The sequence below is a fragment of the Nipponia nippon genome, unplaced genomic scaffold (genome assembly GCF_047370975.1).
Source record: "Nipponia nippon isolate SJK-2023a ecotype South Korea unplaced genomic scaffold, ASM4737097v1 scaffold_1, whole genome shotgun sequence".
Classification (NCBI taxonomy): domain Eukaryota; kingdom Metazoa; phylum Chordata; class Aves; order Pelecaniformes; family Threskiornithidae; genus Nipponia; species Nipponia nippon.
In genome coordinates, this window is record NW_028262290.1 from 81626123 (window position 1) to 81647422 (window position 21300).

Consider the following 21300-nt stretch of genomic DNA (forward strand, 5'->3'; position numbering starts at 1 on the left):
CACTGCCTGATAACCTTTAAGGACCAGCGAAACTTTCACTAAAGATGATAAATGAAGGGGTTATGGTTCTCTCTGCCCACCAGTATGGTCCTTGCAGGGTAATGCAATGCAGGGTGCTTGCAAAAGACACTTCAAAAGCCATTCATTTGCGGCCGTCTCTCCCTCTCCACATACACACACTCACTCCTTCACACTCACTTGCTCACATGTGCTCCTCCTCGGGCACTCCCTGAAGCTTTCAATCCAATATAGATGAAGCAAGGCTTTCCCAAGGCTTGGGAATGCTGCTAGGCTATGCTGCCCAAGCACCATTAAACACCATTTCAGCCATTCCACCATGCAGAGTTGAGTCCTTGGTCTCCAGTTTGGATTTCTGTGGCCTGTGGGAGTAACGTGCTCTGCCAGCGTGGCAGAACAAATAGCACAAGCAGCGTAGGGGGCTCCGACACTGCCTGCAATACCAACTTCAAGTCCACCAGCAACGGGCAACGTCTATCTTTTTCTCCTCCTCCGAACAGCCAGCTCTGGGGAGGATCACTGCTGCCAGCTCACGCCCAGCCGTGGAGTGACAAGCCATCAAACCGCATCTGTCTAAAGGAGCTCTGTCCTTCCTCCCTCGAGCCATCCTCCCTCTCAGCAGATGAGCTCTGGGGTCCTCCAGCCATGCCTGTGTCTCTTACACAAACCCTCCGTAGGCTCCTGGCTTCAAGAAACAAAGGTGGAGGCAGCAACACCAAAAGCTGATCTAAGATAACAGAGCAGTGAGAGCGATGTTCTGAAAGATCAAAACCTGACATGACCTAAGCTTGATTGCCTTTATGACGGTGGTGGGGGTTTCTGCCCAGTTTAAAAACACAGGTTGAATTTCACATCTTGTGCGTTTGCTTTTTAAAAATTTACAAGATGTTGCAGGTAGATTTTTATTAAACCTAAAGTAAGTGAAATGCACTTTGAGCTACGTTACTTAAAGGGTGATGAGATTTATTTTAAAAAGCTTGTTGATGGTAATAAGTAAGGGTGTCATCTACAAAAATGCATAGGTACCTTCAACTTTTTGGGGGTTTTGCTTTTGCAATTTTGTGGTGCTCGCAAACTCTGAGGATAAAATCAGTTGATCTAAGTAACCAGTGAACTTATTGCCTGTAGCCTTCTAATTGTTTCACTGTAGCTTAGGAAGGATTTCTTGTTTATCGTAATAGGACACAAAAGCAAAGTTATATTAGTGCTGCTTTGGAGAGCAAACTATGAAGTTGAGCAATGCATGTTAGTGCTCTACTGTTTTCTGCATGTGTACATACACTTTACGTTCCACCCAGGCAGTATTGTCATTAAAAGTTAATGCAATTAATTTTTTTTTTCAGTTCTGCAATTTTTTCTTTGCTTTTCTGTTGTGCTTTTGCTGAATTATGGATAAAGTTGTTGTTCCAATTTTAAAATGCATCCTTTCCTAAGAGGGGATTTATATGCTTTCATTTGTAGATAGGCCAAGCTGTTTTGTTATGTAAATGTAAGTATTTACTTTGCATTACCTTGATTACAAAGGGGAGCTATCCGAAAGTGTAGCTTTTTTTTAAATGCTGAATGATGCACATGAAGAGAGATGGGAGGAAGCAGGTAATAGATGCAATTGCTTGCTGGTTTCAGGCGTTTTTGCTTACAGAGTTAACTGAAAAAGTGCAGTACAGTACTCAAATATTTCATCTGCAGATACAATAGCTTACTTTGCCCTCCTTGTGGGCTCCCGGAGGGTGGGAGGGTACTTTACAGCTGGCTCTGCAATACGAAAGTTTTGTCATCAGCAAAAGAATCTGTGCAGCTCAGATTTTTGCTCAGATATCTACATTGTAGAGCCCTAGTAGGCACTGTCTCTCAGCCCTGAACTGAAAGCCTAAAAAAGGCAAGCAGTCTCAAGCCCCTTAAGATGAAGGGACCTCTCTAGGTTCCTGACTGAACCAGAGAACAATTTAAATCAGAATATGACCGCAGGCAGTCATCTTATCTATCTAGCTCCCCCCCCCCCCAGTTCAAAGCAGGGCCACCATAGACACTGGATCAGGCTGCTCGAGTCCAGCTGAATATTAAACTTTATGGATTGTCCCTGTCAATCAGGCTCTCCAACTCATTAAGTTATACATTTAGTTGTGACATATATGAAGTCTTGTGCTTCCCAGTGCTTCAAACTATTCTGTGCTGCTCTGGGGACTACGCAGTGCTAAGTCTGCTGTAAAAGTTTGGGTGTGGTCTTACGGATCATTAGAAAGTCACAAAGTGGCTGGAGTTAAGTAATGAACTTGAATTAATTCTTTTAATTCTTGATTTTAAACAAAGACACCCCCTAGTTCCTTCTACTTCTTGACTCTCCTTTTCAGCTTAGCAAACGAAAAGTAAAAAACAGTCCGTCAAAGAAGAGCTTTGTTGTAAGCTACTTTTTAATCACGCATTACTTGACATTCAGTCAGCATGACGATTACATTTTCCTTCTCAAAATGCCAACAGACAAAATAAGCCTAGCAGGAGCCTTCAGAAGAAAATAAGGAAACGTCTGAAGACACTGAACTAGGAATGGCAGAAAATAATGATGAGGTAAAACTAATAAATTGATTTGAGCAGTGACAAGGCTTGGTAATACCAAGGGAAACTTTCCTCTCAGGGTTACAAAGACAAAAGAGGACCTAAAAATATGCCACAATTCTTCTGTTTTACTGAGACAGAGTGGATATCTTGATTATGAAATGCTGAGACTGAAGCTCACGCTCTAACCATACAATTAACTTGCACAAGCTGCAGCCAAAATGCCCATCTGTGTGAGTATGCGCTCCAAGCCCAGCTTAGAGCTCAGTCTCTCTGCCCCCGTATTTTGTCTTTGGCCTTTTTGTTCAGAAGGTGCCAATTACTGAGAAGTCTGGCAACGGTTTTGCTGAGGAGTGCATCTACGCGCTGACAACTGAACTTGGCTTTCTCTCCAAAGCAAATCTCCGCGAGCTGTCCAAACGCGAGGGGAGAGCCAGGGCTCCCCCGGCACCCCGCGCCCTCCCGCTGCTCCGCAGCGCTGCTGCAGTTCGGGACCATGCTTGGGACCGTGCTTGCTGCTAAGCTGACAGGTCTGTCTCGTTTCACGACGCTGTCGGTCTGCAACTGAATACAGTGTGTTGCAGGGTGCAGAATCACTTTGGAGCATCTTTTTCTGCCGGGGCTCTGCCACGAGCCCCCACAGCCTGACCTGCACTGCACCCCCCCGCTCCGCGGGAGCATGCTCCTTTCAAAAAGTATGGTATTCTCCACTTGAACTCTAGTGAAAAAGCAAACATGAACATTTTATGGTTAAGCTGGTACTTGTGAAATGCCATTTTGATACCAAAATTGTGATAATTTTGTCTTTTGTTTAAGTAACGTTTATGTGACATTTCCCTAATGCGGTCCTGCCAGTTACTCAGAAACAGCAAGTGGTTTGCTGTACTGCCTCCTCTCTGCATGTTATAAAACCTGCATGCCCATTTATTTCTGTTTGTACACTCTTCTACGATGTTTCATACTCCTCTCTCAGATGGCTCCTCCACTCAGAAACCAAAATACTTAGAAGTGGTGCCTTATGGACGCATTGCTCCTCACCCTTCAGTCCTTCTCCAGGGCAGCCGAGAGGGAAACGGCAGCAGCCACAGCTCTGATGGTTTCTGCCCTGTGGTCCACTCATCTCCACGCCATGCTGTTGTCTTTAGGATGGATATACAATACCCATAAGCTTTTCAACATTTCCCCTTCCTCCCCCATTTCAGCTTACTGACCTAAATCATGCTTCAGCTTACTGGTGTAAGGTCTGCTGAAAGGGTGCTTTATTTACTCTTTTATGTAGCTTCAAATTGCAATTCTTTTTAAACAGCTTAGTATAGTCCCACATTAAGATCATGTTTAGACTTGAATCCTTGTTCCAATGAACTATATAAAGGCTGTAATAAAAATGCCTGCGCAACACTCTGATATACACGCCCATATAGAAATGCATGGCTCTCCAAGACACTAATGGCTACTGCAAGTATGCTCAGACAACACCCAGCTGCACTCAAATCTGTGCTGATCACGCCACCACCACAAAATCTCAGCGAGAGACGGAGCCGATACTGCCGCCTTGCCACCCCCTGCACTGTCCTGCATGTTGCCGAGGATGCCGGCAGCAGGGCTGGGATGCTGGAGCCGCAGGACACCCCGTTGCTGTTGCCACCTTGCAGCCCAATGCAAAACTATGCCCGGTGACTCCGAGTGCCCACGCCTGAAAGCATCCTTTCTCCCTTCTTTTTAAGCGCGAGGCGCCATCCCACAAAAGAAGGCGCTCTCGCCTTCAAAAGGTTTCTGTTCACGCATCGTGGCCTGCCCTGAATCGGCTGCATTCATCAGCTCACCCTCCATCTCGGGCTGCTCCCTCTCTGGCTGCAGATTCGGCAAAACACCAAGCAAGAGTCAGATATAAATCTCTCCCGCTCAAAGGAAATATTTAGCAGCAAAATGAGCAGAAAACAAAAGACTTCTCTGTTACTCACCCAGTCCTCTCACTCAGGGTGGCTCTATCTAACAAGCAGGCAGCCCAGCGCTCCTGCCTGGAACGGCTGTGCAAGGGGGACGGGGAGCGGGGCTGCCCCACGCCTGGGAACCCGCTGCTGCGCCCAAATGGCCTCAAGCACTGGCTGGGAAACGCAGAGCCTTTTCCATCAAGTCCACTGCTCGGTAAGCATGAGAGGGCTGCTTAGGGCAGCGAGGGGGAAAAAATCCCCAGTGTTTCCTGTTAAGTCTGTAAAAGAAAAACTCAAGACAAGTTAACACAATTTTACGTACGTATTAAAAGCCGAGGAACATTAATCCACAGCTTATTGGTGTTCTGCTCTTATTTCCCGCTGTGTGAGCTCTTCTCCCATGGTCTGAAATTTAAGACGTAGGATGCAAATCAACTTTGTTCCTCTTTTTATTGTAACTTCGATTGTATAATTCAGTAATTCTCAAGAAAGTCTGGAAGGGCCAAACCTCCATGTGAATTCACTGAGCTGACTGCACTCTGGCTCTCCGAAGCAGAATCCTAACAAATTTCTCTTGGAAAATATTGATCAGAGAGATAGACAGCAATTTCATAAGCAATAACACAAAAGAGAGAGCTAAGTCATTTTACTAGAACTCAGGAAAGTCCTTTTGGGAAGGAAGAGATGCAGGACACGACATCCACCAGCATCTGCCTGACAGAGACACTGGGACCAGTAATGCTCTGACTGGGGCTTCAGCTGAGGAGGACAGCTGCCCGGTCCCAGCCCGTAACCCATCGGACCGGCTGCTTCACCAGCCTGGCTGAATTTGCCGCCAGCCGGGAGCGGGGGCAGTGAGGTTTCAGGTGGTCGCGGCAGCTCCTGACGTCGTTACCCAGAAGCAGGACCAGAGGCTGCCGGGGACAGGGCGCTCCTCGGGCACGCGCCTTCCCACTGAGCCCCCTGCCCGCCCCCGCAGCGAGCGCCTGGGCTGCCCGAGGGGCTGCTTTGGACTCACTTGCTGCAGAAACGTCAGCGCGTTTTGTTAACCCAGCAGAGCCATGTAAAGAAATAGGCGACCCGCAGGAAGAGGGCAGAGATGCGATGCATGCGTCCTTATGTCACTGCTTGAGTTCCTGCCCAGATCCCACCGCTCCTGCGCTCGTTCGGTGTCTCGCAAACTAAAGGACTATTAAGTATTACCCACACAACTGAGAATTTATCTTTTACAATACCATTAACTTAGTTCTATATGACCAATAATTCAGTTTTTGATATTTGTTCATCTTCTATCTAAAGCAAAAGCTTCAGTGTTTCATTTAATTTGTTGTCAAATTTTTGGCTTTTTGGTGCAATTATTACCTTGAAGCCTACATCAGTAACGCTTGAAATTCTTCAGAAATACTGCCATTTGAATTTTAGTCATGTACCAAAAGAAATATTACACAAAAATATTTTCTTGCTTTATCTCTACAGTTCCTGAAAAACTGCATCTTGCGGACCTGGATACAAATGTACTGGAGAAACCGAAACTACATGAATAGAGAAGACCTCAAATGGCCACCGTGATCTGTAACAGTCTATATACACACGTTATATACATATGACTGTTTGAGAGCTTGTATTCATGAATGCGTACAGTCTACATACTGCACAAAGTTAATTTGTCTGAGGGTTTTTTTCTTTTTAATCTTTTTTTTTAAACTACTGTCAGAAAGTAGGAGAACAACCTTGTGGTGGCACAGAAAATGTGTGATTACTGGATTTAGTCTTACCCTCTTAGTGCCACTGCTCATTAACTATGAAATGATTTTGCAAATCTGTCATTCAACACAATAATTTCTACGTTTTTTTCTTATTGCATTTGTACATGTAACAAATTGGTACAAATGTTTACAGTAAAATGTAAAGTTCATTGATACAATGCCTTTCATGATGGCCATAACCTGTTCTAGCCAACTCTGTAGTTTTTTTAGAGACATTTTTAGCTGAACTTGGAAAAATAGGAAATGTGTTGTAGCTTAAAATAAATGTACATAATATACAATATATATATACTTATACACATGTGTATGTCTACATACACATATATTGATATAACATTTAAAGTAATGTTTAGTTTTGATCAGTTCTCTGAGTGCTGGGACTACCTGGCAAATAAACCTATAAATGGAATTTGTCCACAATTAAATAATCATTTCCACAACTTAGAAAAATATACCTTTACTAAATAAGGTTTAAATTAGCTGATTTATGGCTATAGCATGGAGGATAATGGTTTCCAGACTCTGGCATGATCAAAGCTGAAAGACCCCAAGCTACTACAAACCGGTAGCGAACGCTGCCCTGCAGCCAAACACCGAAGAGCACGGAAATACAAGCCGCTGCTGCGGCCGTCATCGGTGGCACCCAAACCCTCTCTGGTTTGGTTACCTCTTATATAGGCTTCATTTCCACCCGATACAAGTTGCCCACCCGACCTCACGCTCTGTTATTTAAGGCCCACTTCAACCACAACCACACAGCGCCTGCTGCCTTCTCCAAGTACAGCGCTTGCTGACTGATGTGAGCAGCTCCCCGCTTCCACCCAGCTCTCGCCTTGAGCGCTAACATACGATCAAGGTCCCTAATTAACGACTTGGAGGACCATCAGTACTTGAGCTTCACCATACAGATTTTGATCTACTGCATAGGTAAATATATTATAGCAAAACATACATATATGTGTGTGTGTGTGTATATAAGTACATATACATATACACACGTGTGTGTGAGTATGTGTACATCTCTATATAAAAAATTTCATGGAGCTATGTGTAGTGATGTGATATACCATGGTATCCTGCATACGTTATCCAATTTTTTTTTTTTTAATATATAGGCACCAGAAATAAGTATATAGAGCAAATCAACCTTTAAAAATTAAAGTTAAATCAGTGGACAAGAACTTTGGTAAAGCTTGTCAATATTTATTTTTTTTTTTCAAATACAGTCAAAGTCTATCAGTTGCCATCACCCTCTTCACAAGAGGAAAGTGCATGTGGTTTTTTTTCTAAAGAAAATTATATGTAAGATGGGGCTTAACGGGTCAAGAGAATTCTGAATTAAATGTTTACATTTTTCAAAAGATTACTGTCTTTCTGATGGAATGAAAGCTAAATAGAGTTCTTGTCCCATGTGTATTTTATCATATGCATATATATATAAGTATATATATATATGTCTCCATTTATGTACCTGTGTGTGTATATACACATCCACACACTTTTAACAGGAGAGAGGAACCTGTTTTTCTCCGCTCTCTATGTGGAGACTTACACGTTCCTCCCTGTTTTGTACCCTGTGCAGTATAAGCTCTAGTGATGAGGCCAAACAAAAAGATATAGTTCACCATAGTATATTAGTTTATGTAGCAAAGTAATTTCCAAGCAAGTAAAATAAAGCTCTGTATTCCAAACTTCTTTTCCTTAACATTTCTCATAAAGAAAAGGAAGGAAAAGGAAAGAGGGGAGGGAGTAGGATTATGGCAGTAGCATTGAGCCAGTGGCACACGTGCGTGTGCGTGTGCAAGCGCACGCACGCACACACACACACGCACAGAGAGCAGGGCTTTGGTTGACAAATGCAGATTGTCCAGAGAAGGTGGATGCATAAGTAAGGAAGACTCTACAGTGATGCAATTGTATCTTTTATGTTTGCATGGAGTGAGAAAACAAATTCAATTGGAAAAAAAAAAAAAAAAAAGCAAAGACCTCTTTTTAGGTCCCTCATCAGTGAGAGCATACTCAGTATGCTAGAGAATTTATCTGAAACCTTTTAAATCAAGGCCTCTTTATTACAAAAATAAAAATGAACAAACAAAAAAGTATGAGAGACGACAAGATGCTGAAGTGTCACTCCAATCGTCCCTGCAGAGAACAATTGCATCCCATTTATTATTCATTCTCTTCTCTCATTTCTACGATGTCTGTCATTTCCTCCGTGTGAGGCATGTCAGTCATTGCAGAGTCTTCACCTTCTGCAGCTGCTTCATTCTCATTCCGCTTCTTCTTCTAGATTGAAACAAGCATTTGGAAACCTATCAGTAAGTTGTGCGTGAACACAGCCCTACAAACTTTTGGCACTGGGAGAAGTGAGGTGCAAATAATTTTTTTTTTTAGAATGTTATTAAGAGCTCGAATATTTGTGTCATATTCATGGCTTGCCACTAGTAACGTGTCTTAACTTAGAAGGTTTCCATAACCTTCCGGGGGCTCAGCTTTCTCCTTTCTAAAACAAATGCAATAATAGAGGCATTTCTTATGCTAAACAACATCCAAATCAGGCTTCAGCATGACTGGAGGGAAGAGAGCATCTGGAATCTTTTATATCACAGACTTTTTATTAAAAAAAAAAAAAAAGCAAAGCAAACACAATATGAGAGAAGATAAACTGCTCTAGGGAGGGAGACAGAGGTGGCAACCTAATTTCTGAAATGTCAAACTTCAGGAATTTTACAAGATGTGAGCATTCTGGCTTTTCTTGATATTGCTGATCCACTGGGAGCCCCCACGCCATCAAGGCCAAGTAACATTAGAGTATTTTTGGCTAGCAGGAGCAGGAGGGCATTCAAGAGTCCTATGATTCATCCAGGATGTCCTGGATTAGTAAAGCTAAGAAGCATTCAACCCCGCTACAAAACAAGTTGAAGCATCTGTTCCCTATTATCCGTTTCTCAGCAGGCTGACTAGTTTTACAGAAAACACTTGTACCGCTGACAAAAAATCCCCCACAGGTATTATTGATTCAGCTGAGTTGGGCATATCAGAGTTTCAAAATTTCAGAGGTGTCTACACAACACTTGATTTGCAGCGCTCAAATGCCGCCCACTTATTACCACTGTAGGTGAGAACAAGTTGGTGTATACAGCTACCGGTTGGCTCTGCCACTGTCGCACTGGCTGTTGAGACAATGCTGTCAGCTACATACTAATTCTGATAAGAGAATACATTAGGTTGGCACAGTTATTATTACTACCACCTGCACTCATCACTGCAAAAAATTAAGAACCATGTTCCTGGCCAGAAACGCTCTACAAGCCACTCCTGTAACAAACAAGCGATGAGGAGGTTAGTCCAGATGTACGTTGTGAAACCACAGGCCAAGAACAGCCATTTCAGTGTCTACAGGTTTTACTCTTTGGTGCTCAAGAAAAACATGACAGACTAATCATGACAGAGATCAAGGTCTTCTGTTTTCTTATGAACCTTGTACACTTTGGTCTACTGCCATGGCCTGCAATATTAATATATATCAAAGCCGGTTTCAGTTTGTTCCAACATAGGGCTTTCAGATATTCCATCTTCCGTATTTTTTTGCTAAAAATAGAAGCAGTGGGCATCTTTGCTTGGCCTTTAGTAAGAAGTCTAATTAAAAAAAAAAAAAGTAAAGGCACATTATATTTTCTGCTCCCATCCACAGATGGGATGGGTACATTCTGCATCATGGAATGATGTACACACCATGCAATTTCTGCTTGGAGTTGGCCTGGTGCCCGCACAGTGCCTTGAACACATAACTGGAAGGGCACAACACGCAGGCACTGCAATGTACTGAGTCACCCAGCCAATATTTATCCTGTGTTTGACTTCATTTAGTGGAATATTCTTTGAAATCCATGTACCACTACTACTGCATACATGCAGGATTGTAGTGTGTGAAATATGTAAAAGTATGCCTATGAGAAATCCTCGCCTGTTTAAGTATTTGTAAGCTCTTATCCTCTGCTGCTGCAGGAGTATATCTTGTTTTAAGCCACTTCTTTAGATGGCAAAAAAAATAAGCAACTGTACTTTTTGTCCATTTTCAGCAGAGCTGGTTTTAAAAAGAAATAAAAATATACAAATACAAATACGTATATGTATACATAAACATATAATAAGCTTGGATGATTGGTTCCTATGTCTACACAAAGAAGCTATGTTGTACTGTAGTAGCAGATCTACAGCGCAAAACAGGTGGTGGTAAGGACATGATATCCATGATACACATGTTTTGAGGAGCAAGAGGTTTACTTCACATCAGCATGTCCCATGGCCTGAACACCCACTAGCAGCTGGAGGGCACCTTTTGGTTTTATTTCAACCCAAAGAATTCCCAGGTTGCACGCTCTTGAGACCGCATGGGGAAGCAAAACAAGTTCATTAAGTGGGGATGCTGAGGAGTTACATTTCAAAAGTGTACTCTTAATCTGAACTAAAATCCACTATATTCATCTACTGCTTTCACCAGATCCCGCAAAGCCTAATTCTTACCTGTTTCCGATAGACGTAACAGGCTGCTATTGCAACCATGGTGGATTCTCCTACAAAACCAGCTAGAAGGGATCCTACGCCAAGAGTGGCTCCGTGAACTCTGTGGGAGGCATAAAAAGAAAGCAGTCATGGTTGTGTGAGAATGCATGATTCATAATTATATTTCCACCACCATACAGAATCAATCCGTTGTTAGAAATACTTCTTTCAAAGACATATAATACACTGGCAAAAAGAATAACTGGTATTTTAAAGGACTTTTTTGGGGGTTTTATGGCTTCACTGGTTAAAAGAAACACATTCTGAATCAAATTATGGACTAAGAATTTAAAAGTCTTGTACAGAGTGCTGTCGAACAGATTATTTAACTTATAAAAAAGATATTCTTCCATTAGCTTTCCATTAGTGCATTTAATAGAATGGCAATAAATTCCCCATAGGATACATGTTTGCCTCTCTGACATTTGCCTGCTTTTTCAAAAGGGACATCACTGTCATGCCTGCCTAGAGACTGCATGTAAATGCTTCTTTTCCAGATATTGACACTATTTAGGCTTTATATTATGCTTAGTATTTGGGGAAAATGTTCTGAGCTACCCATATTCAGCTATTAAGTAACAGGAAACAGGAATGAAGAGGAAAGCAAACCCATCAGCTCTGTGGAGAGGAGAATGATTTACCCCAAGTAAGGCAGCACAATGAGACTGGTGATGAGGACGATAATCCGCAGCACTGAGCTGGGTGCCAACACAAATGTCTTCTTTAGAGTCATCAGCCAACCAGTCAAGTGCGCTCTGACCGTCACTGTTCATAAACAGGGGAAGGGGAGGGGATGGGAAGAAAGGGAGGCGAGAGTAGTAAAAAAAAATCAGTCATCTCATACGAAGCTTTTTCATGCAGAGAGCACTGTTCAGAAATAACCATGGTGAAACTTGTTTCTGGTAACTTTGCACACTGGGAAGCCCCACTGGAAATGAAGTAGATCTTGTGTCCAAATTGCTTTAATACACCGATTTTTGAAAAAAACAAAGCATCAGTTATAGACACCAAGTCTTCCTAAGAGATGTTCTCTTACAACCGATTTATTAGATGGTCCATTCTGTTTTCTTCATTAAAAGAATATCCCTTCCCTACACAGGAATCATACCAAGGAAAATTTTCCCTCTAGGTCCTGTGTGGTACATGGTGTAACAGCTAGTCACAAAAAATGATATCTACATGTACCTATTCTTATATTTGGAGTTTACCTTTATTACAAAACTGTTTTGTCAGATAAGCAGAAAGCACTACATGATGTAGCATTTGATTACAGAAGTTAGAAATTTTTTGAGGGGAAACATTTTGATTACTGCTGTCAAGCTTGCCTCTCTCTTGCATACGGGCATTAACTTTTATTCTATATTGTTTATGCTGTGATGGTATCTGAAAGTGCCATTGAGTCTGGCAGCAGAAGGGGAGACTAATGGAGGTGATGTTACCGTGGAGCTGGTCCTAGACGCTATTCCAAACAAACAGTTAATTTCAGTCTTGGCACGCGTGTATTGCTACTGCCATTCATGTGTGTGTTCTTGGTCAGCTACAACAGACAGAATTCAGAGTTTTGACAGACAGAAATCTGCCTAATGACAGACTGCTCTTACTGCAACATTTGTATCTTGACTACTAATGTAAACAGTCTTGGTCTACACCAACTTCAATAAAAAACGTGTTACTTATGCTAGGCATGCATTTAGCCACCCTTGTATGCACAGCCATGCCAGACTCTATGACCATACCTCAGAGCTGGTTTGGTTTTGAGGTTACAGAGTTTTTGTTTTCTTGTTTTTTACCTGGAACGGGAAAGAAGGAGAAGATGCGCAAAGGAACGACACACAGCTCTGCAAAAGCGAAGTCTACTCCAATTATGTCAACTAAAATCTTCTCTGACACGTTTGGCGTCCAAAACATCACAAAACAGAGCTAGGAAGAAAAAAATTAAGAAATGTTTGTATTTCAGAAGGGAAGCAGAACAAAGGATAGGCCCTCCTGGTCTAAAACATTTGTTTTCTCTACTGATGGGTATTTTTGGTATTAAATGAAGGAAGAAGATGCATACAAAGTAATAAAAATATGTTTGCTTTTCTACAGTGTTCAGGGATCTGTAGTATGCAACGATTAAGGTTTCAATCATCACTAAGGCAGGCATATTTTATGATTAACTTTAATCACTTTATTTAACCGTTCTCCTATGTTTCTGCCTCTTTGCACACAGAGAAAGAAAGTAACAAAACTTACACGTTAAGCGATAGTCCTGACTCAACAGTTTATGAAGCAGTCATAAAAAAATACCACACACGCACGCAAACCTAACAGAATTATCTGTTCTCTGGGCTTGGATTCTAACAATTCAAATGTGACGGTTCAGTCTGACTGTAATCAAGAAGAAATTGGAGGGAAGGTTTTAAAACGCAACCACCAACAGTTCTTGTCTTTGACTCTAAGTCGAGGATGCTGAATGCTCCAAAAGGCATGACCAATTTTGTTGTTCTCAGTAAAGAGTGAAGAACAGATTCTCACTTCTCTCAAATCAATCAATCAAAAATATTGGAAAAGAAACAATCACAAGCAAAGTTCATACACACAGTCAGAATTAATTTCCTTTACTTTGAGAAACTTATTCAAAGCACTGTTTTGCAACAATTTATAGACGTTTTAAAATATTTACATGCAGTAAAACTCTAGTGTACCGATAGTATATTTATACTCAGCTTGCATGCAAATACACAGAGTAGACAATTAAAAGAAGCAGGTTAACTTCAGAAGCAATTCTTACTCTTCATGTTCCTCACATGCCAAGACTGACGCATATAAAAAGAATTTTTATGGTGCCTAAAAATGGTTGCACTTGAATGGTCTAATTGTTACAAAACCAGTAAGAAACTTGATTTTTACAGTACTGGCTCTGGTTAAGACACCCGTATTCCTACAGATTATCAAATGTTTTAATAACTAAAGATCTGAAGTACTCTAAGACCCAGAGATCTAACCTAAATCTAAGATGAGGGGTTTAAACGCGCTGCTACTAGTACTGTTGGTATGTAATATGCCTGATACCAAGGCAAAGGTCTTCAGCATGTTCCTGCAGACACGGTGCCCTCAGGCCACAAATCCACCAAGTCTTGTTATTTTAAAGAGTGTGCTGTTTAGTCCATACATGAAAGGAAAACTTCCATAAAAATCCTGCAAGACATGGTACAGCAGTCATACACGATTTTTTGGCCAGTCCTGAGGCAGGGCTTCAGCCTGGGCTGAGGGGGCTCTTGCCAGCTGGCAGGTCCAGCTTCAGCTCAAGGCACTCACCGAAGAACAGGGCTGACAGCCCTTACAGGACTTTTCCTGTAAGAAGGGATACCAGACATCCTTTCAAGTATAACTACTTTGTCATTTAGCTTGGTTTTGTGATTTAAAAAGTGATTTCTTCCTGTTATTCTCACAGTAAAGCAGATGTTAAGGAAGCACGCTGACTGAACGGGGCAAAACTTGGGACTTTAAACGCTCTGGCACTCCTCTGTCAGGTTACAAACCAGTGTACCCAGTAAATTATACACACTGGCTGGACAATCTGATGGCTCTGTAAGACTCTATAACCGCTCTCTTGTAATTTAGCCTACAAGCTAGCATCATAGTATCTAGCTCTTCTTATTATCCAGTCGTCACATCCCTACATGTTCAGATGGCTTTCAAAGCTCATCTTTGAAGTCCTACCACCTCCAAGACAGCTGGGATTTCACTCTCATTCTTTGGTTGTGTGCCAGAGAGTGTCCTTTCTGCTTAGCCTACGAGTATCCAGACCGTAGAAGTTTCCCAAGGTCCGTGACCAAGTGGCCTGTGGGAGGTCTCGCGTTTTAATAGCCTGTGCGGTGAACAAAACATTTCACCTTCCTGCAAAAAGGCTCATCTTCAGTTTTCTTCTCCAGTTCTTAGGGTAGGAACCACTATATATTTTTCACAATTGAATGTTTTACTTGACTAATTTTATGCTGTCTTGCGGTGTATCTCCATCAGCTATACAGGGAATACTAAGTGCAGGAAGGTAAGAGCAGAAGACAAATGAACTGAGCATGGAGTTTTTTCTGCTTTAGCCAGCACTTCTCTCTCCCTGCCAAACTACTTGTACAGGGTACAACTGAAGCAGGGGGGACAATCTAGAGCAGAGAAGGTTGTGTGGCTGAGAATCCAGTTATTAAAAAGTAACTGTACAGTGACAAAAGCAAATCTTTTCATTGTTGCAGACACCATTAGGCAGACTGCAGTGATTTGTACTCTTACTGCAAATGGCCTGTAAAGCAACCATACAGGGAATATTTTGTCAAATCGTTCTCTAAAGTTCAATAAACAAAATAAGATACAAAGATGTCCACTCTTCAATTATTATAATTTGCTGTTTTCATGGAAGCAAAGACCTTTACACCGCTTGTACTGCACAATGCCGTTAGCACCCTACTGAGCAGTACAGTTACTGCTGCTACAAGATTCCATACATTTATGCTAACAGCAGAGTCTGCCCACTGCTAGCAAAAGGCAAATAGAGCAGTCTCTCCTTCAACAGCTGTTTGAAAGAATATTCTAACATGGTTAGGCAGGCAAGCAAATAAGTGACCAAAAGCATTGTTCTCAATCCTGTTCTCTTTGAAGTTAAAGTTTGTTTCTGGCCTTAAGAAGAACAGACTCAATCTCCATCCAGCTCCTATGGGAGGAAGGTCAGTTATGCAAATCAGAGGTAATGACTTATACCCAGGTGGTATGCAGTCATTCCTCCTCAGCTGTTACAAACTGCAGCCTTCCCCACTCCCCTGATCAGCAGAGTCAGTGCTGATAAATGGCTTCAAAAGAGCACTTCTTATATAGCAGCTGGTGGGTAAAGACAGCAGTGACTGCTAAGCTCAAGAATAAGCAGTTTGAGGAGGTGAGGCATGGCAGCAGAAGGACCTGCTATTTCTGTCTCAGCATGCCTCCATCTTTCGGTTGCAATATTGATATCTAGTTTCATTTCGCAAAGAGATTCCTCTCTGTCATCTTATGAGCAGATAATATTCTCGTTGCCTGCAGGGGACAAAGCCTCAGGAAAAGAAATTAATGCTTTGCATCATGCAAGCCCTTTGCAATTGAACTTCTAGAGCACTTGCAACTTGGGAAGTTTCCATATTATTTCAAAGATAAATTCAAAATGTAGTGGGGGAAAAAAAACAGGCTTTACTTCCGGAAAACAGTAACGCTAAACATGCAAAGGAGGAAAGGTATTTCAGCTACTGATTTTTTTACAGATGGGGTATATTGAAAATAGGATGTAGTTTTAGCTTTTTGTGATGCTGAGTGGTCTGTACAATGTTTGTGATTACCTTGGTAAAGGGTGAAGACTGATCAGAAAAGAGACCGGAGAAGATGGTAACAGATGAAATGATGCAAGTCATCCAGTGAAACAGAGAGCATGGCACACACAACTAGAGATGGGATCTACTGGATAAGCAGTGGTAACTTCTGGGGGCTCAAATCAGGAAAGATTTAAGGAAATAGATTTACCTATAATATGTCTTAGTATGTCTCCTATCTTTCCTTTAGTTAAACACTATTTTCCCCCTCCCTCTTACGTCTTTCTGCATGCGTCTGCAAGGTTAAAAATAGAATAAATAGGCTTGGGTAGGGTTACAGTTATACCTTCGTTTAATCTAATCAAAAGGTGGAGACGAAACAGTAAACGCTTCAGCATAGGCGAGCAACACACATGCATAATGGCATTGCAGCTTCAGGTTGCAATTGCAGTTGGCTACAATGGCTACATGCCATAATGAACACTGTACTTGGCAACTCTCCTGAGGCTGAAGCATTTTAATGCTTTGGGAGTAAGGATTTTGCTTGTGGAATTCTAGCAACAGAATTGACTCGATTTTCTGCTATCTTATGGTATGAGCGCAGCATGATATTAAAGGATAGTTTTGTTAAAGCCTTTGATCATTTAAACAGAACTTCAGCTGAGCAGTGATGAACATTTTAAAAACACAGGAAAAAAAAAAAAAGAAGATATAAACAGGAGAGTGGAATACTACAGAGAATATGCAGGCCCGAGTAAAGACAGTAGTATTTATTATGGTGGTGTTGTCTCTGTATAAAAAACAGTAGCCTAAGTATTTCTGAAAGTTTTAATCATCTGAACTGATCTGAAGGGTTGTGCTATTGGGTAACATGTCTTTAACTGATCTACAGTAGTAAAATTTGGAAGACTTTATTAAATATGTCAGTAGTTTACAGCAGCATAAGAAAATCAGTACAGCTGTATTAGATCAGGTCAAAGCTCCAGCTCGATTAGTACCCTGCTGAAGGTCACTGGGGGTTGCGTAAGGCAGGGGCACAAAGAGCAGGGCAAGTGCAGAGTAAGAGATGCCCTTCCCCTGCTGCATGGTCTGAGCTGCTGGCAGTTAGGGCTTCAGGTGTTCAGTAACTGTAGCGCACCTTCATCCCATGCAGCATTATGTTGTGCATACGAAGTATCTAATATTAGTCATTTCCCACCCCCCCCCTCCCCCCAATCCAGTTGTGCATTATAAAAAGTCAAAAAACCCTCTCACTTGTGGCTTAGTCACTCTGTAAGTAAGTGTGCTTACTTTCATGGGGAACCTTGCTATGCTCAGCTAGCAAATTCAGCATCTCGGCACATTAAGAGGCAGACATCAAAAACTTCAGCTGTCAACAAGCCTGAGAGAATGCACCAAATCTTTGTTTCAGCAGGGAAAGTATCAAACTGGTAGTGCTCAGTCCAACTGTCTTTAATCCCTTTTCTTCAGCACACCTCATGCATTTGACTTTCACAAATGAGTGTGACGAAAGACTGTTCATGAGATTTTGTTTCAGATGCTGCATGTGTGAGTTTGAATGCTAGTAGTTCTTGAAAACGAACAGTCTTTTCATAGGCTCTGCATCTCCTGGAAGCTATTTCCATTTATTCTGGTTGCTGACAGGGATTACTAAACCTCAGAGACCCACTACATAATGTATTATAATACATTATGCTAACAAAGGCTATTGTCATGTGTATAGTAATCTGCAGGGTGCTAGACTGATTTGCTTTTAGGCACTTGTAGAAAGCTGCCTGTCTTTTGGGACATCCATTGATAAATATAAGGCACAAAAGAGTATTCCAGTGAGCTACGAACAACAGTACAGCATTTCTAGACTTCAGTGCAGTCTCCAGTTAGAAGAAACGCCGCCTGATGACAAGGACACAATGTTCCTCAGAAAGAAGCTATGGAATCCAAAACAGATGTTTTTAAAAATGGGTTAGACATATACCAGCCTGCAATGAGACGGGGATAACAGATTTTACCATGGGAAAGGGTGCTGTTAACCTGCTAAAGGTTCTTCTGTGATGAAATGCAGTTCTGGCAGTTTTGAGGAGTTTTTGATATACAGCTTTTAAGACAAAAAAAAAAAAATAATTTTTTTTTCTATCAATCAGCCCAAATGGAGGTGTTGAAGGTTCCCACAGTCTGACGCTCTGTTGGGATATCACGATGATGTGCTCACGTGTCCTGTAATTCTGAAGCGGTTAGAAAGGGTGTCCTTTTCTTGTGTGGGAAATGTAAGGTTTTCAAGACCAGACTGGCCAAAGCCCCAGGGAACCTGCCCTGACCTCGCAGCTGACCCTGCTCTGAGCCAGAGGCTGGATCTGATGAACTCCTGAGGCCCCTCCAACCTGAACAATCCTGTGATCCTATGAAGCAAAAAGCCCTCAGTCTGGGTGCAGTAAAAATGTCAGGCCACAGTCGTATTTGAAAGCGGTTTATCATAATGCTGATGACTTGAATCACAAGGACATTCTCTTATAGCAATTATCCCTCAGGCACACGCGTCAGTATAGATTTCTCTGAACTTTGTGTTCTGCGAAGGGTGGTGTAAAGCTGAAAACAGCCGTCGTAAAATTTGTCAGGCAGCAGGGGGAGCAAAAGAAACCAGAGCCTGCCTGCGGGAAAACTCCCCAACTTCACATCTTCTCCTGAAATAATTGATTTCTACAGATCTAAGTGTCCCCACGCCTCCCCCAGCTTTCCTTATAGTTCAGAGTGACGGAGCACAACATTCTTCAGAAATAAAGGTAGGTCCAGCAGCTGCACTCTCTGATAGCATTAACATGATGCCACATCTGCTTTCTCACCAACTGCTGCTGAAAATACTTAGGTGGTACTTTTCAGGCGGGGTTGTGTCACTAAATTGTTTAAGATAGTCATTATATCTCCCCACTGAATTATGCTGCTTTATTTTTTACAGAAAGCAAGATACTTTACTGAGTGCAGCCTCCCTTTAAAAAAGCTTTAATAAACCAAAGCTGGCAGATTCCTAGGCTCTCTGTGAAAACTATCGACTTCACAACTTAGCCATTTTCTTCTGTCCTGTGTTTTCCGCAGCCCTTGCTGCTTCCTATCGCGACGACGGAGTTTGAGCAGAAACATGCTGCAGTGACAATTTTTGACCGTTCCTCTTCTGCTTGCTCTAGCCACTCATGCAGAATAGACCCTTTATGTGAAACCTGAACAGCCATGAAGGAGACATCATTCTCCACCTCACTGGAGCGAACAGAAATCCTTTGTTCTGGGACAAAGGCTCAGTGCGGTACCACAGATGGGACAAGGCCCTCGTGAGGATTTTATAAAGTCAGCCTCTGGTGGTCCAGCATCTTCCTGAACAGGCAGGAATACTTCCACTCATGTCTGAAACAATTTTTACTGAAGTGAGAACCAAACCTGACCTTGAAAAGGTAAAAAGCTTCTCAAGTGATTGTCTGCCAATATGTCATTTTCCAATTGTTATTTTTGTGCCAGCAGCCTGAAGATAAAAAAACAATCCGAGAGTTCAGAGACAGGCAAAATCAAAGCAGTGAAAACAAACTCGTCCACTGGATGGGTGGTATTATTCTAAAAGCTGTCCTTGGCATCCATATAATGTATGACAGTAAAGTATAAAGAATGTGGATTTAGTCTGAAAAGTTAATGCTATTTTTTTTTAAATGTGAATATCCTAGATAGGACTTGTGAAATCTCCTTGATACAACGAGGCTGTAATGAAGCCATTGATGAAATAAGATTGGGGAGTGTGGGGGAAATCTGTCCCTCTTTTTAAATTTCCTTTCTTTGTATACTCATGACAGATAATGACACGGAACTCAGTCACCCAGGGAATTCCAGATACTGGCACCGTTGGCAGCTAGGCTTGTGTCCTCTGAGAGGGACCGGTTTCTTGCCATGACATTTCTTCCTGTGGATTTTACTGCCTCTCAGTCCTATTATCCCATGACTCTAATAAAGCCCAGTTGTAACCTTTGATAATAAAGCAATGCAGAGATGTGAAGTAATGACAGCCAATAAAAGATACGAAAAAATGAATGAACCTTGAACACAAATCCAGTGGCCTCTGCAATGGCTTAAACACTGACTGTCACAGGTATATACGGTGGCAGCAAAACATGGTTCTTATGCATGTTTCACTTCATTCATCTTTAAACTTGGGAGGAAAAACTACATGGAAAGCTAAATAATGCCATATAGAACTTCGGTTCTGAAGAAAATGCAGTTTGTACTGTTTCTTAAAGCCAACTGCTAGCCATGCCTAAGCTCTTCTTTGTTATAAAAAGGTATTCCTGAAAGCAAGCAACAAATACCAGGAATGGAGGAATACACAGCAGTAGCTACTCTGAGTCTGAAGCTCTTCAGTACTACACAGGGGGAATTACTTATTCTCACAAGCAGAAAAGGAGATATTCAGGGAAAACCTCCTGTTGAGGAGAGCTGTAAGCATGACCTTGGACAGGGGAGGATGAACTACTGCTTTAATCTGGATGAACTAGACAATGTACTATAAAGCACGATTGCTTTAAATTTGGTGGAAGGGGAATGAGGATAGGCAGTATTAATCTATGATTTGATACTGTGTGATCCATTGAAAAATTTCAATTATTATTCAAACTCTAAAGTTCTATAGTTAGACTTAACTTCCTTAAAAAACAAACACAGACACAAAAACCATATAACCTTGGTCAGCTTTAGAAAACAACAAAGGCTTGCCCTAGTTAATGTAGTAACACAAACCACTTTAAGAAAGTTGGCTCTTTAGTCTTCCATTTATAAATTCCAATACAGTGGCTGGTAACTGATGTGCTGGAACTACAACGCTGCAAAACTCCAGCTCACGTCCCTGGCCATGTTTGTTAAAACACTAGCAGCTCAAAAAATGAAAAGCATTATTGCCATCAGAAGTCATGGTACCTTTTTGATCCAGAATTCAAATTTTTAATTTCTACAGAGTAACTTAGCCTGTGCAATGTTAATACATTGAGCACATGAACACTGATAAACTCACAGATTTCATTGTTTACATGGAAGAAATCATCACGATGAATCCTGTTTTCCATGGTGTGGCTAAGCTGTTTCCTCTAGTAGGGCAGAAATGCTACAGTAGCCAAATCCTCAAGATGAAAGAGA

The 21300-nt window shown here is 41.7% G+C and overlaps 1 protein-coding gene and 1 long non-coding RNA gene across 4 annotated transcripts in view; one reads left to right on the forward strand and one right to left on the reverse strand.

The window, feature by feature from the left end:
* Nucleotides 1-2028: 2028 nt before the first annotated feature.
* Nucleotides 2029-20541, forward strand: LOC148057440 (uncharacterized). The gene is made up of 5 exons (XR_015705516.1): nucleotides 2029-4716; nucleotides 5979-7195; nucleotides 16184-18920; nucleotides 19231-19580; nucleotides 19971-20541. It is a non-coding gene; the product is annotated as an uncharacterized LOC148057440 (long non-coding RNA).
* The window catches only part of ANKH (ANKH inorganic pyrophosphate transport regulator), a 103186-nt gene continuing 89080 nt past the window's right edge, over nucleotides 7195-21300 (reverse strand). For all 3 annotated transcript variants that reach the window (XM_087760959.1, XM_009472042.2, XM_087760967.1), the window contains 4 exons: nucleotides 12625-12754; nucleotides 11476-11599; nucleotides 10796-10895; nucleotides 7195-8554 (listed from right to left, as the gene is read on the reverse strand). In XM_087760959.1, the coding sequence (XP_087617085.1) occupies nucleotides 8438-8554; nucleotides 10796-10895; nucleotides 11476-11599; nucleotides 12625-12754 (471 nt within the window). In that variant the 3' untranslated portion in view covers nucleotides 7195-8437. The remainder of the gene's footprint in view (nucleotides 8555-10795; nucleotides 10896-11475; nucleotides 11600-12624; nucleotides 12755-21300) is intronic.